This window comes from Felis catus, chromosome A2 (assembly GCF_018350175.1).
Source record: "Felis catus isolate Fca126 chromosome A2, F.catus_Fca126_mat1.0, whole genome shotgun sequence".
Lineage (NCBI taxonomy): Eukaryota > Metazoa > Chordata > Mammalia > Carnivora > Felidae > Felis > Felis catus.
The window spans coordinates 9381585-9395766 of NC_058369.1; the positions used below are offsets into that span (position 1 = coordinate 9381585).

Here is a 14182-nt window from a genome sequence, read left to right on the forward strand (position 1 = left end):
CCCCCCCCCCCGCCCCCAGAGCTTCCCGAGAAGAGCCCAGCCCGGCCAACAGCGAGATTTTGGCCCTGGGGGGACCCTCAAATGGGTCACACTAACCCATTTGAGCCCTCCCAGGCCTCTGACCTACAGAACCGAGAGCTAAATAAGCAGATGTTTTAAGCCGTTCCGTTTACGCCGGCGAATACACGGCCGGAGGCTCGGGGAGGGTGGCCTCACCTGCCCAGGTTTACGGCGCGGACGGGGCAGGTGGGCGAGATGAGGCCACAGAACACGACCCTCTCACCCGATTTCTCACCCAGAAAACTGCCACCCACCCCGGTGCTCCCTCCCCTCCCTGGGCTGGGACCTGGACCAGCTTCCACCCCAACGATGGGGAAACAGTCCTGGGGGCACAGAGCCACGAAGAGCCAGAAACCGGGCCCGGACTCCCATCGTGCACGGAGCTGCCCGGTAAGCATGAGCCGCTCACCTCCGACTTCCTGCAGGAGACAGGACTTCCAGGGGGATGGCCCCACCCCCCTTCTGCTGTCCCCTGAGCCTCATCTTGGCCCCTTCCGATCTTTCTCGCTCTCTCCGGGGGCTCCTTCTGCTTTTGTACCTTCGCCAGCACGCTTCCTGGCCCTAACTTTGTCCGTCCTCAACCTGCTCTCCCTCCGGCCTCGGCTCTCCCTCCCCTGGGGACCCTGGATGGAACTCCCGGTGGCTTCAGCTGGTGGAGCCCTGACCTTTCTCTTTAGCCCCCCAGCTTCCGGCCCTCTGCTGGACGACACGGTCATCGATCTGCCCGCCCCCCCCCCTTCCCACACTCCCTCTCCCTGGCGACCGGCGCACCTCTCTCTCTGCCCCGCTGTCCCATCAGCTGCCAAGTCACATCCGGTCTCCTGTCAGGCCTCTAGACCCCGTTCCAAGGCAGGGGGGCTCTGACCCCCTCCGCCAGAGTTGCCTGTCATGAAATCCACTGCTCGCTCTGGGTCCTTGTCTTCCTTGGCTGTTGGGCGGGAACGGACGTGCTGGAGACACCCTTCGGGGGCCCACGCTGGCCCGGCCTTCATCTCCTCCCCAGTCGCCCCTTCCCTGGTCACCTCTAACACTGCGGTGGCCCCGGGCTGTCCTTGGGGCCTCTCGGTTCACACTTATCTCCTTGGCGAGCTTGTCCAGTCCCCTGGCTTAAGATGTGTCGGCATCTGATGCCCTCCTGACTTTTTATCTCCAGCCCAGCCGGGAAGACGCGTTAACCTCGCCTTCAGAACCTTCCTGGGGAGGCGTTCCCCACCGGAAGCATCCGCGGGACAGCCCCCTGCCCGCACCGTGTCTCCAGGCCGACACCGACCTCCTGCCCTTCCTTCGCCCCAAACCTGCCCCTCCCGCCTTTTCCTTGTCTCAGACAGCCGCGGCTCTGTCCTTCGGCTGCTCAGGCCCTCGCCCCTGGGGGTGGCCTTGACTCCTCTCCCTGCCCCACGCCTTGCATCGGCCATGGCGTGGGCCAGCTCCCAGGACACGGCCGGACTCTGAACGCTCCACACCCCCCGAGTCTAGGCAGCCATCCTGCTTTCGCTGGGATCATTTTTGGGTCAGTGGCCTCCACGCTGACCTCCTCCCGGTCCGTTCTGCCCCGCGGCCAGAGGGAGCCTGTTCAAGTGTGAGTCAGGTCAGGTGCCTCCTCTGCTTTGGAGGCTGCAGGCACCCCCCCCCCCCTCGCTCAGAGGGCAAGGCAGTTCAGCACGGCGGCCACGGGTGGCCTCCTACCTCGGGGCCTTGGCACCTGCTGGGGCACTTTCTCCCCACGTGTCCACATGACGCCTTGAGAACCTCCTCAGGGAAGCCTCTCCCACTGGAAGCGTGAACTGCCGCGTCCCCCCCTCCGCATAGAGCACTGGCCGGCACACAGGAAGCGTGCACGAGGCGTTGCCGGCTGATGGGTGAGTGAGTGGAGACCGGGACGGGCCAGTGGCCCCTCTGGTTTCAGGCGGGGAGTGGGATCCCCGGCTGTCCGCTGCTCTCCCCCTCCAGGCCCCGATTCCATCCGGTCCCGCCTCCCCGCTCCCGTCCCTGCCCTTACCCTTGGCGATCTTGATGTCCAGGGCTGTGCGGATCAGGGCCATGAGGGTAGAATTGAAGTGGACAGTGTTGTCATCGGCCACGGGCAGATCCATGCGAAGGAGCCTCTACAGAAGACCAAAGGCGAGGGCAGTCATTCCCAGGTACCCCTCCCGGTCCCCCGTGAGCCAGACCCACACTACCTGGGGAGCCCCAGGAAGAACTCTGAAGGCAGTGGCTGAGGCGACCCCACCCTCAGGCTGCCTGTCTCCAGGGCTCCGTTTACGGGTTCCCCTTTGTGGCCCGTGGGGAGGGCTCTGGGGCTCGGCTGCACCAGGAGCCCCCGCCCTTCCCTCTCCCGCACGCCGGACGCGAGAGCTGGCACGTCCCCAGGTTGGCCCAGACCCCCCCGCCCCCTCGCCCTGCCCCAGAGTTCTTCTGGACGACTCCGTTCCGTTCCAACCCCAAAGAAGAGAGCAAGCCGGATCTCAGCAGCACGTGCAGCAGCCAGGCACAGGGGTCCACGGCCACAGCCGCCGGGGGGCCGCCGGCTCCCCACCTCCCCCCCCCCCCCCCGCCCCCGGCTCGGCCCAGACCAGACCAGATGGGCACAGACCACATCATTCCTCTGAGAAGCGGCAGGCAGGCGGCCCCCCCGCGGACGGGGCGGCCCCTTGCGGACATGCAGCGAGGCACAGACACACAGAACGGCAGACAGGGGCGTGCATGCAGACGGAATCTCGAGACTCATTCATAGCTCCGTGGAAAGTGTATCTCAGGGGCATGTCCGGATCTTGGCTCTGTGTGATGGCAAGGGGAAGGGGTGAGGGGGCATTCCCGCGGCCTGGGGAAGAAAGGACTCCCCATGTCCCAAGCAGGGGCTCTGTCCCCCGTGCTTGGTGATATAGGAGAGGACGCTGGACCGGTGGGCACCAGCCCAGGCTGAGGCGGCATGGAAATGGGGGTTGAGGGGGGGAGGGAGGGGGGCGATTCAGACGCAGGTCGGCGGGAAACACAGAGCTGGAGACGGGGAGAGGGCTGGCAAACCCAGAACAGGACACGGGAAGAGGGACTGGGGCGGGGAGGCGGGGAGGGAGGTGGCAGACACAGAAACACACACAACTGCAGGTTGTGCACTGCACAAAAGGCTCACCGACTTAGAAGTCACGCATTTGCGTATTTGAGTGGCAACTTCTCAGGCGATGACAGAGAAGTTTCCTGTTCTTACCACATGGGTGGATTACAACCATTTTCCAACAGACCAAATGTTCTGTGGAAAGGGTGTCCTTTTCAGAGTTGCACAAAGGTGCCTTATGGACTCCTGGTGGCCCTGCACAGAGCCCAGGAAGCGAAGGGGACCGTCTCTCTCTCTCTCTCTCACACACACACACATGCACACAGCTAAACACCAAGAGAAGGGACAAAAGGAAAGCGAGAGGAGGGAGAGGTGCGGGGGGGGTGGGGCGGGGGGCAGCCCCTTTCCAGCCTTGATCGGGAAGGAGGAGGAGGAGGGATGAGGCTGCAGTGAGATGGCTAGAGAGGCAGGAAGGGATGGCACTAACAGAAGGGGAGGGAGGACTCTCGCAGACACAGGTGGGCTGGGGTAGATGGGAGAACAGGATGACGGGGTCATTTTCTGGGAGGCGGTAGGCAATTTTAAAGGTCATCCCTGAACTTCTCGTGGATGAGCTGGAGGGAACAGAGCGTCTGTCCTGGGGTGCCAAGGGAGATTCCGGGACAGGGGTCCGGAGGGGCGGCCCGGCCCAGCCACCTGGCGGCGGGACCCTTGCTCCCTCAGCCAACATGCACCGTCCCCCGATCGGCCATGGTGCCTGCCCGCCCCAGGCCCCCGCCAAGGCAGCGTGCATGGCCTGCATCAGGGTGCCACGGTCCAGGGGTCCAGCTGCGGCCTGCCTGCCCACTCTGGAACAATGGAGAGGCATGTTGGGGTGTCTAGGGGAGGATGGGTGGCGTAGGGATGGGGGCTTGGGAAGCAATTTTGGGGGGGGGAGGGAGAGGTGGAGGGAGGAGAGGCTCCTCGGGAGGTCTTGAATCCCCCAAGGCCCTAGGTCAGAGATCAGCTTCAGGTGTACGTGGGGGGCGGGCTTCTGGACCTGGGGGTTCGAGATACAAAAGATGGGGGGGGGGCAGGGCCTCGCTTTGTTGGGGCCAAAGCCCCCTGCTGCGAGGCACCTGCCCCGGCCTGGGCGTGGGGGGGCCGCTCTGGGTGGGCAGAAAGGAGGCGAGGCGGTGTTCCCTCCGAAGCATGTTTGTGTCCAATTTGGTTCCCAGGGGACCAGGTGCGAGGGGACCGGGGGGCTCCCCTCCCCCTCCCCCCCGGCGTGTCGGCCATAATGGAGTCTCAAAACACCAAACCACACTCATCAGAAAAGACGGACACAGTGTGCTGCTTAGAGTCAAAGGGACGGTCATGATCCATTTACTCGAGGAGGAAAGGGGGAGAAAAAAAGAAAAAGAAAAGGAAAAAAAGAAGAAGAAGAGTAACTCGGGAAGAAGAAACTCGGCTGGTCGTTCCTGGTCAGCACTGAAAAATCCCCAGTGCCCGACGCTAGTGGTCGGCAAGGGTAGACTACCTTGTAAGCCACTCTGGCCGGACACTTCTTCCCCAGACCCAGGGGCGGAGACATGTGTCTCAGCATCTGATACATGTCCGGGTAAGGCATGCGGCCCCTAGCAGCACCGAAAACAAAACGGGGTGGGAACGGAGAACCAAAGGGAGGGGTGGGGGGGGGGAGAGGAAGAAACCGAAAAAAAACCAAAAAACCAAAAAACCAAAAAAACCAAAAAAACCAAAAAAAAAAAAAAAACCCAAAACAAAAAACCAAACAAAAGCAGGAACCAAACCAAAAAAACAAAAAAAAACAAAAAAAAACCACAAAAAAACCAAACCAAAAACCAAACAAAAAAACCACACGAGCCGAAAAAATAGAGCGAGAAAGATGCAGAGAACAATAAAATAGGTATTTCAAATCAAGGGAAAACAGGAGAAAAAAAAATGGAAGAGGAGGGAATTAAAAAAAAAAGATTATTTCACTGCTCACGAGCAGGGAGAGAGAAAGAGAAAAGAGAAAAGTCAGATTCAGTTTTGACTCTGAGCTATGGTTCTGGTGGGGCGTGGAGGAGAGGGGGCAGTTCTTGTTTTGGAGTGCCTGGAACAACGCTTTGGCTCAGTGTTATTTTAAAAATTGGGTGAAAGTTCTCTGGTTTGGCTGAGGCTGGTCTCTGAGGGGGCCTAGACGGGGAGGGGGGCGCTGGGGCGGCGGGAGGAGGGCTGGGGGCTTTGGGAGGCGAAGGGTGGAGGGGGGAGAGAGTGGAGGTGATGGGGGGGGTCAATGCACACTTCCGACCCCCCCGGATGTGTCTGATTTGGGGTGCCGTTGAGACCCTGGGATGGGCAGCTTCAGCTAACAGCAAGCAGAAATGGCTGAAGGGGACGGAGAGATATGTTCCATGCTTCATCGAGTCTACGTGACTGCATTCTGTTGGCTAAGAACTTTCTAGTTTAATGCAAGAAAGAGAGATGGCTCTGTTTTTTAGATATATATATATATATGAAATATATATATTGAAGAACCCCAAGCCACACTCATTCCATGGATGCTAGCAGGTTTTAGTGGAAATCAAACCTTGCAAGCAACCCTATGAGGACATTTCTTGCCTAAGCCGAGAGGGGGAGATATCACGCGCAATAAACTGTACATATCCTTATAATGAATCCGACCGCTGAAAGGAGAAGACAGGGGTTAGTGGAGGTAGGGGTCAGGCTGCGCTCTCGCCGGCTCCCCCGCGCACACGGCGAGGTCATGATGCCAGGGGTTGGGGACCCCTTGGCTTGAACACTCGCAGACCCCGGGGCAGAGGGTCTCGGTTGGGGTGTGCGATATTTCTGGGCTGGTGGTGGGGGGGGGCCCTCCCCCCGGGGTTCTCTCTGCGTCTCCCTTCTCCATAAGCTACATGGGCTACACTGGGGGGAGGGGGAGCTCGTGGAATAGAGGACAAGGGGACAGCATCCAACTGCTGTGACCTAAAATCAAAAAAGGAAGAGTTAGGAACCAGCCAAAAGTCAAGCCCCAGACGCGTGGCTCACCCCAGGCTCTCGGTCTCACGGAGGGCTTGTCTGGGGCTGCAGACTCCTCCCTACTCCTCCCCACCTTCCTCCTGAGGCCTCCCCTCCAGCACCCACACTGCTGAGGGCCCCCATTAACGCCTTCTCAGGCCCCAAGCCCGGTCTGAACTAGACTCCCCGGTTAGTGGTGGGTGGGTTCTGAGGTTCAGGGCTGCTCCTCTGAGCGTCCCGCAAGGCGTCACGCTGTTCCATGCACGCACTGGGTGGAGACAACCCTCTGGAGCCACCACCTATCAGTCAGGAGGGAGCACTCGGGTGCCTAAGAGTAGGAGAGCTCGCGCCCCATGCGACCGTGATTTGTGCGATCACTTGTACCAGCACGACTCCAAACTCACGGCCAAGCCCATCTGCCCAGGGAGCCAGGCCGGCCCCTTTCCCACAGCTCCCAGTAGAGCAGAGGCTGAGAGGCCTCTGGCTTCCTCCCTGGCTTGCTTGTCCTCATCATCCGGAGGCCTCTCAGGCAGGGGCAGGGGAGATTCATGGGAGGCAAAATTCTCAAAATCCTCAATGCTCGATCCCTTTCCTCACCTCCCAGAAAGCCTGGGCCTCGGGCAGGGGTGTACCCGACCAATTCACCTGTGGTGTGGGAGGGCACTGATTCTCATCTCCTTCCTCCAGGCTGACCCCTCTGAGGTCCCCGCGAGCGCCCTAGGGACCCAGTGCCCCAAAGTCTGGGCCCTGGCCTAGCCTAGGGTGCTTTGGTGCCAGGGAAAGGCGGGCAATGTGGCTGAAGGACTTGGGTGACTCCTTACCACGCTGCGGGGTCGTACTCGGCCCAGACACGCACGTACTCATCCAGGTGGTGGGGGCCCAGGATGGAGGAATCTCGGGTGAGGTACTCAAAGTTGTCCATGATGACAGCGACAAAGAGGTTCAGCATCTGTGGGGACCCCGGGGGCCAAGAAGGAGTGGGGGAGGGCGAGACAGACCCAAACACACAGACACAGAGGCCCAGAGAGAGAGAGAGAGGGAGAGAGAGGTGAGAGAGAGAGGGAGAGAGGTGAGATGGGGAAAGGGAGACGGAGAAAGAGAAAGATGGGGGGGAGGGGTTAGAGAGGAAAGGCACAGACTCACACAAGGAGTCCAGAAACAGATGGCAATATGGAGACGGGACAGAGACAGACAGAGGTGGAGACAGAGAGAAATACAAAGAGACAAAGACCAACGATGATGGACAAAGAGAGTTGGAGAGAGAGGGGGGGAGAGGCTATGTGAAATGGGGGCCAACCCCAAGGGACCGCCATGGCCCCAAATCTTCCCACACCTGGCCCCCAACAAGGCCAAAGCGAGTGCTTCTTGCGGGCTGTATTCCCAGTCCCAGCCCACAGTAAGCAAATATTTCTTGGGTGGATGGATGGATGGATGGATGGATGGATGGATGGATGAATGCGTGAATTTTCCTGCCCCCGTCTGCATCCGGTGGCACCTTTTCACATATTCTTTTAGCCCTTAGCACGTGGGGGTCTTGCATCATCTTGCCTCTAAGTCTTTGCAAATGTTGCTCCTTTAGGGAACATCACGATCTGTCTCTCTATGGGTAGCAGCATCTGGGGGAACTCCCTCCTTTATACTTAAGAGGCTGTAGCTGGGCGTGGCCAATCCCCACTTTATGGCTCCACAGGCAGCAGCCATGTAACCCAGATCTGTGATTGGTTGGGGGGGGGGGGGGGGAGGCGGCATGTGACCCAAGGTGGCCAATGAGAGCCTTCCCTGGGATTTGTGCTGACGCTCCGGCCGCCATTTTGCCTCCACAAGGAGCAAGTCTGAGAATGGAGCCAGGGTGGAGTCCGCTTGTCTGGCTCCAGCCTCGCCTGACCGTTCAGTTACACAAGTCGGTGAACTGTATATGCTGCTTACTTCAGTTAAATTTCTGCGGCTTGCAACCAATTTGATTAAAACGGGTTCTAGCGCCTGCTCATTGTTCCTGCAGGCCACTCTTTGAAATCTTTCTTGGCTCAGTCTGAGTCTCCCCCATCACAGCACATATCAGACCACACTGCTATTACCTGCCGACCTGTCTGCCTATCACCCCTGCAGACTGAGAGAACCGCGTTCTGCCCTTGTACCCCGGTGCCTGGCATGTAGTAGGTATTAAACAAATGTTGGGACGTAAACATAGTAGGTGCTGAACAAATAACTCATAATCCTCGCTGTCCTTAACTTCGGTCGCTCAATTTTTAACTCAGCTTCGTGATATCGATTGAGCACCTGCTGTGCACCAGTTGCTGTCCTAGGTGCTGGGGATCTGGCAGTGAACAAAAAAGAAATCCCTGCCCTTGGGGGGCTGATGGTCCAGTGTAGATGTCCTCTAGGGGCCTGCCCTTTCAAGATGGGCTGTATTATAAGATCTTGTCCCCACATGTACCCATAGCTGCTTGGACAAGGGTGGCCATTTGACCAGAGACTGGGCTGGCCCTTTCAGACTCTTCTGGGAATTTGGAACTGGACAATGGACCCTCCAGGTCAGCAGCTGTAGATGCTGGGAGATAGAGGCTGCAAATCTCTCCGTGTGAGGCCACTGGTGTGAAGAGGGAGGGGGTGCTGGGCTTCTGCTGACAGACGCTGGCGTCTGGCTGGGGTCTGCACACGTCTACACTCCCTCAGCAGCTGGCTTCTTATATCCCGCCAGTGGGAGCCACGGTCAGGAAACCAGACCGGGAAGGACAGGAGAAGGGACTCCTTTTCCTATGTTGTGGGCTGAATGGTGTCCCCCTCAAAAGACATGTTCAAATCCTAACCCCTGGGAGCTGTGAGTGTAACCTTATTTGGGAAAAGGGTTTTTGCGATGTCGTCAAGTTAGGAACAGGTCATACGGGATCAGGGCGGGCCCTTGATCCCATCTGACTTCTGTCCCCCAAAAGAGAGAAATCTGGACGCACACGCACAGGGGAGAGGCCATGCGAAGGCAGAGGCAGAGACTGGAGGGATGTGGCCACACGCCAAGGGCCGCGTGGGGCCACCAGAAGCTAGAAGAGGCCGGGAAGGATTCTCCCCTAGAGCCTTTGGAAGGGGCAGGGCCCTGCCAACGCCTTGGTCGGTTTTAGCCCCGTTTGTGGTCCTTTTTCACAGCAGCCGCAGGAAACCATCACCGTCTGCAACGGTCTAGGGGCAACGGACGACCACGGTGCTGGCACCCCCTCAGCGGTGCCAGGGGCAGCGGGGTGGGTCAGTACACCCTCTTGTCCTTTTAATTCCCCAGTTCTTGCCTCCCACAGCTAGTAATTCTTGGTGGCTTCGGGGTTTTCTATTTCTCTTTCAACCCCATGTAGCCAATCCCTGTATTAAATCTCCTCCACTGAAGACACCTCATACCTAGATGGTTTCTGCTCTTCTCACTGCTCCAGGGAGAGGGGAGAACATAACTAGCATCCTGTGTAACTAGACTGGCGGGGGGACCAGCTCTCAGCACCCCTAGGCTTTCCCTCGGTATCACCCAGCAGGTCTCGGGTGGGGGAGATCCTGCCCTTCCCCTCCATCCCTGGGAAGACTGTCAATGTCTGAAGGCACCTTTGCTGATCAACAGCTGGTAGGATACCGGGGTGGAGACCAGGGATGCTGCTAAAGACCCCGCGGCACACAGGACAGAGAGTGAGCCAGCCCCAAGTGTCGACGGTGCTGACGTCGAGAAACGCCGGTGAACCTCATCTCCAGCTGGCTCAGAGACGCTTTGGTGGGGGCGAATCTGTCACACAGCCATAGTCCAGAGAAATCCGTGCCCCTGAGTGGGAGCGAGGGGAGGAAGCCCACAGACTCACCAGAAATGAACACAGGAAGATGAAGGAAACGAAGTAGAAGTAAGCAAATTCATTGCCACACTCGGGAGTCGGGATGCCAGAGTTCTTATCACACGGCTTCCCACTGAGGCAGGAAAGCATGATGTTGTGCCAAGCCTCCCCGGTGGCACTCCTGAGAACAGAGAGGGGGCATCAGGGACCTGGGCACCCAGGCCTGGACACTAATAACCGCCCCCCCCCCCCAGGGAGGCCGAGCACTGGGCTCTGGGTTGGACTGGCGTGAGTTCAAGTCCAAGGTAAAGCACCTTTGTTCTCTGGGAACTAACAGAGGTGATTCTCATCCTTCGGCTGTGCATTAAAGTTCACGGGGAGCCTTTCAACAATGCTGGCACCAAAGCCCCACTCCCACAGACTTCGTTTCAATTGGTTTGGGGTGGGGCCTGGGGATGTAGGTATGTTTTAAGAGCTCCCGTCCCTCCAGGCAGTAGTCACCTCTTCCTACCTTCTCCCTAGGTCTCTCTGTTCCAGGCACACTGGGATCCTTGCTGTCCCCAAACACGGCAGCCGCATTCCTGCCTCAGGGCCTTTGCACTTGCTATACCTTCTTCCTGGATTGCCCTTCCTCAGATATCCACACGGCTTCCTCTGTCAGCTATTTCTTCCACGTGTCACCTGCCTCCAGGGAGGCGTGACCTACCAGCCTCCGCTCCTTTAGTTGTTGCTAAATTAGAATATTTTTTTATTGTACCCAAATATGTATAATGTAAAATTGATCATTTTAGCTATTAATAAAGGTATAGTCCAGTGGCGTTCAGTACCTTCACAATGCTGTGCACCCATCACCACTGTCCACGTCTGGAATCTTCATCTCTCCCAAACTGGGAACTTGTATCCGTTAAACATTAGCTCTCCACTGTCCAGTTGTGGAGCCCCTGGCAATATCTGGTCTGTTTCCTCTCTATGAATTTGCCCTTTCTAGGTACCTCCTATAAGTAGAATCACTCACTATTTGTTCTTTTGCGTCCACTTCCCGCTTAACCTTTTTTATCCCCTTCTAGCACTCTCCATCATTAGCTCACTGATTGCCTTTCTCCCCCATGGGAATAGAAGCATCCGGATGGCACAGACTATCTCTTTCTGCTTTGTTGCCAGGACCTTCTGCAATGCCTGGCACACAGTAGGTGCTCAGTAAATCTCTGATGAGTAAATGAAAGAACTCTAATGTGCAGCCAGGATTAAGAATCAAGCCTCAGGGTCTATAAGCCTCAATTTCCTTACCTGTCGGATGGGATTGCCGAGAATCCCCACCTCACAGGACGGTCAGGATTCAGTGAGGTAATGTCTGAAAATGCCTTCTACACTTGTGTCCCTGGGCCTTCAGCTTCTGCCCAGCCAGTGTCCCTGCCGCCACCACTCCCCCCCTCCATGCCCCACAAGCCCAGCCCAACCCTCACTGGAACAGAAGAGGACACACCCCCACCAGAAGAAGAGGGAGAGGACACGCCCCCTACAGGAAGAGGAGGAAGAGGGCACGCCCCCACCAGAAGAAGAGGGAGTGGACACGCCCCCACCAGAAGAGGACACGCCCCCTACGGAAGACACGCCCCCACCAGAAGGAGAGGACACGCCCCCTACAGGAAGAAGACAGGCCCCCACCAGAAGAAGAGGGAGTGGACACGCCCCCTACAGGAAGAGGACACGCCCCCACCAGAAGAGGGAGAGGACACGCCCCCACCAGAAGAAGAGGGAGAGGACACGCCCCCACCAGAAGAGGGAGAGGACACGCCCCCTACAGGAAGAGGACACGCCCCACCAGAAGAGGGAGAGGACACGCCCCCTACAGGAAGAGGAGGAAGAGGACACACCCCCACCAGAAGAAGAGGGAGAGGACACGCCCCCTACAGGAAGAGGAGGAAGAGGGCACGCCCCCACCAGAAGCGGAGGCTGAAAGCGCGTCCCCTCTCTCACCTGAAGAGAAGCATGAGGGCCTGGAAGAAGGTCCGAAAGTTATTGTGCTCAGTGATTTGGAACTCATCCTCATCACTGTCCTCATCCTCCACGTCGATGCCGATGTTGCCAAACACCTGGGGAATCGGAGCGTGATGACCGGGGGCAGCCATGCCCTCAACGGGCTCCAGGCGGTCCCCCTGGCCAGTCCCCATGGCGGTCTCTCCAAACTGGGTCCCCCTGACCCGCCCTGCCTGAGGACGGTGGCCGTCCCAGGGAGGGCTCTGGGAACACTAGGGGTGGGCACTCACCTGCATCCCGATGATGGCGTAGATAAAGAAAAGCATGGCAATCAGCAGACAGACATAAGGCAAGGCCTGGTGGGAAGGAAGGCAGTGAAGGAGAGTGCGGGGGGGGGGCGGGGGTTGCCTCTCGGCCACACCATTTCCCTCCCTTGTCCCAGAGCGCCACCCCACAGGGCTGGGCGGTCCCAGGCTGTGCCAGAGTGGTGCCAGGGCTTCCGGTGGGCCTCTTTGAGGCCATGGTGGCAGGGTTTCAGGGGGATTCCCCTTGGAGCTCTCCAGCCGCCCCAGGAGCAGGCAGTCTAGAGAAACAGGCTCTCAACAAAGTGCACCACACAGGCGTTTCCACCCGATTTGTACTCTCAGCCAGGGCAGGGATGGGGGGGTATGATCTTCTCAGCCCCAGGCTGGCTTCAGGGGCTCACCTTGAAGGACTGCACAAAGGTCCAGAGGAGGATTCGGATGGTGTAACCCTGTCGGAGGAGTTTGATGAGCCGGGCAGCTCGGAAGAGGCGGAGAAAACTCAAGTTGATGAAGTTATTCTGGGGAGATGGAGAGAAAAAGGGTGACCATCCACCCACCCCCAGGGGCTCAGAGCCGTCACCACTCACAGAGGCCCCTACATGAAGCCAACCAACAGGAAAAGCAAGCCAGACCCCAAATAAGGAGGGAGAGAAAGCACTATTTAATGCAATGGTGCGGAGGAAAAAACGTCGAAAAGGGAACAAAGTTTGGGAGGTGGTGGTGGTGGGGGATAGGGTGGGAGGAAGGAAGAGGCAACTCAAAAGCATAAACCCTCCCGGCCAGCCCCACCCGCAATGGGGAAAAGGAAAGAAAAAGGAAGGAAGAGAAAGGAACCGGGTGGGGTGGGGGTGGGGAAGAAATAACAAAAGAACAAGGAAAAGAAAATATATCCGAATCATCCAATCAGGAAAAAAATCGAGATGGTTTTTGTTTCTCCCAACAACCAAATGCACTGAGACCATAGGACACAAGCGGGTCAAGTTGCCGAATCCATCACACGTGTACGATGCACAAACACCAGGGCGGGGTGGGGGTAGCCAGCACGCTCAGGCCTGGCGGACATGTGCGGGTTCCCAGGGCATGTGACGCTCCGGGCCAGAAATGCATCTGTCGTGGGACTCAACGGGCACCTGCCCTGCCCTGCCCTGTAGAGCTGCCCACCCGCTCCTGCCCGCCCTGACCTCACCCCACGGCCAAGAGGAGCAGCGGCTTGAGCCAATCGGAGAAGCGAAAGAGCATCTTTTCTTACCCCCTTGGCGAGCGGGAATGGGGAGGACGGGAGGGAGCTGGGGCTGGTCGGCTGCAGGGCGAGTCCTCGCTGCCCGCTGAGTCGGAGAAGATGCATTTGGGGCCCTTTTCCCCCCTCTCAGGGATGGCTTCTCAGCTTCTGGGGCTGGGTGGAGTAGCTCGGGACCAGGCCTGCGGGAAGCAGGAAGTACGCAGCGCCCGTGGGTGGGTGAGCTGGCAAACAGCCCAGGCCCACCGAGGGGCCGGGGCTGGAGGTGGGGCCGTCCCTGCCCCCAGGACCTCCCTGGGTGGACCCTGCCTCAGCTCAAGGGCCCCCTGTCTAGTCACTGCCTCTCCCTCCTCCCGCCCAGCCGCCGGGAGAACTTCCCAGGGAAGGGGGGGGGGGCAGCCAACTGGGAGGGGAGCGAAGAGACCAGGCGGAGACGGGGCGCTGGCTGGCCGGGCCGCCCGTGGTGGGGGGTCGTGCCTGCTGGGGCCTCAGGGTCGCCTCTGGGTGGGGGGCAGGAAGCTCAAAGTCACAAATGGACCCCATCTGGCTGACGGAGCTGTCTTGTCGGGCCTCGGCAGTTTTTGTTTTGTTGCGATGAAAGATAGTTGCCAGTGTTTAAAAGTCTGACTTCTCCCCCAAATCTGACTTGCTGGCAACCCTGGGCCTGCTTCCAGGTTGGCAAAAGTTAGCTGGGGCTCAGATGTGGCTGGCCCCGTGAAACAGGCCACACGTGCCCTCCAGGATCCTCCAGGAT

At 58.6% G+C, this 14182-nt stretch overlaps 1 protein-coding gene across 14 annotated transcripts in view; it reads right to left on the bottom strand.

The window, feature by feature from the left end:
- The window catches only part of CACNA1A (calcium voltage-gated channel subunit alpha1 A), a 282973-nt gene that overhangs the window by 12797 nt on the left and 255994 nt on the right, over window positions 1-14182 (bottom strand). For 9 of the 14 annotated variants that reach the window (XM_045046590.1, XM_045046581.1, XM_045046583.1 and 6 more), the window contains 7 exons: window positions 12593-12709; window positions 12177-12242; window positions 11887-12002; window positions 9940-10090; window positions 6937-7064; window positions 5685-5781; window positions 2060-2165 (listed from right to left, as the gene is read on the bottom strand). In XM_045046590.1, coding sequence (XP_044902525.1) covers window positions 2060-2165; window positions 5685-5781; window positions 6937-7064; window positions 9940-10090; window positions 11887-12002; window positions 12177-12242; window positions 12593-12709 — 781 coding nt within the window. Of the gene's footprint in view, window positions 1-2059; window positions 2166-4631; window positions 4729-5684; window positions 5782-6936; window positions 7065-9939; window positions 10091-11886; window positions 12003-12176; window positions 12243-12592; window positions 12710-14182 lie in introns of all 14 variants that reach the window. The other 5 variants (XM_045046613.1, XM_045046579.1, XM_045046609.1 and 2 more) reach the window with 1 other exon arrangement.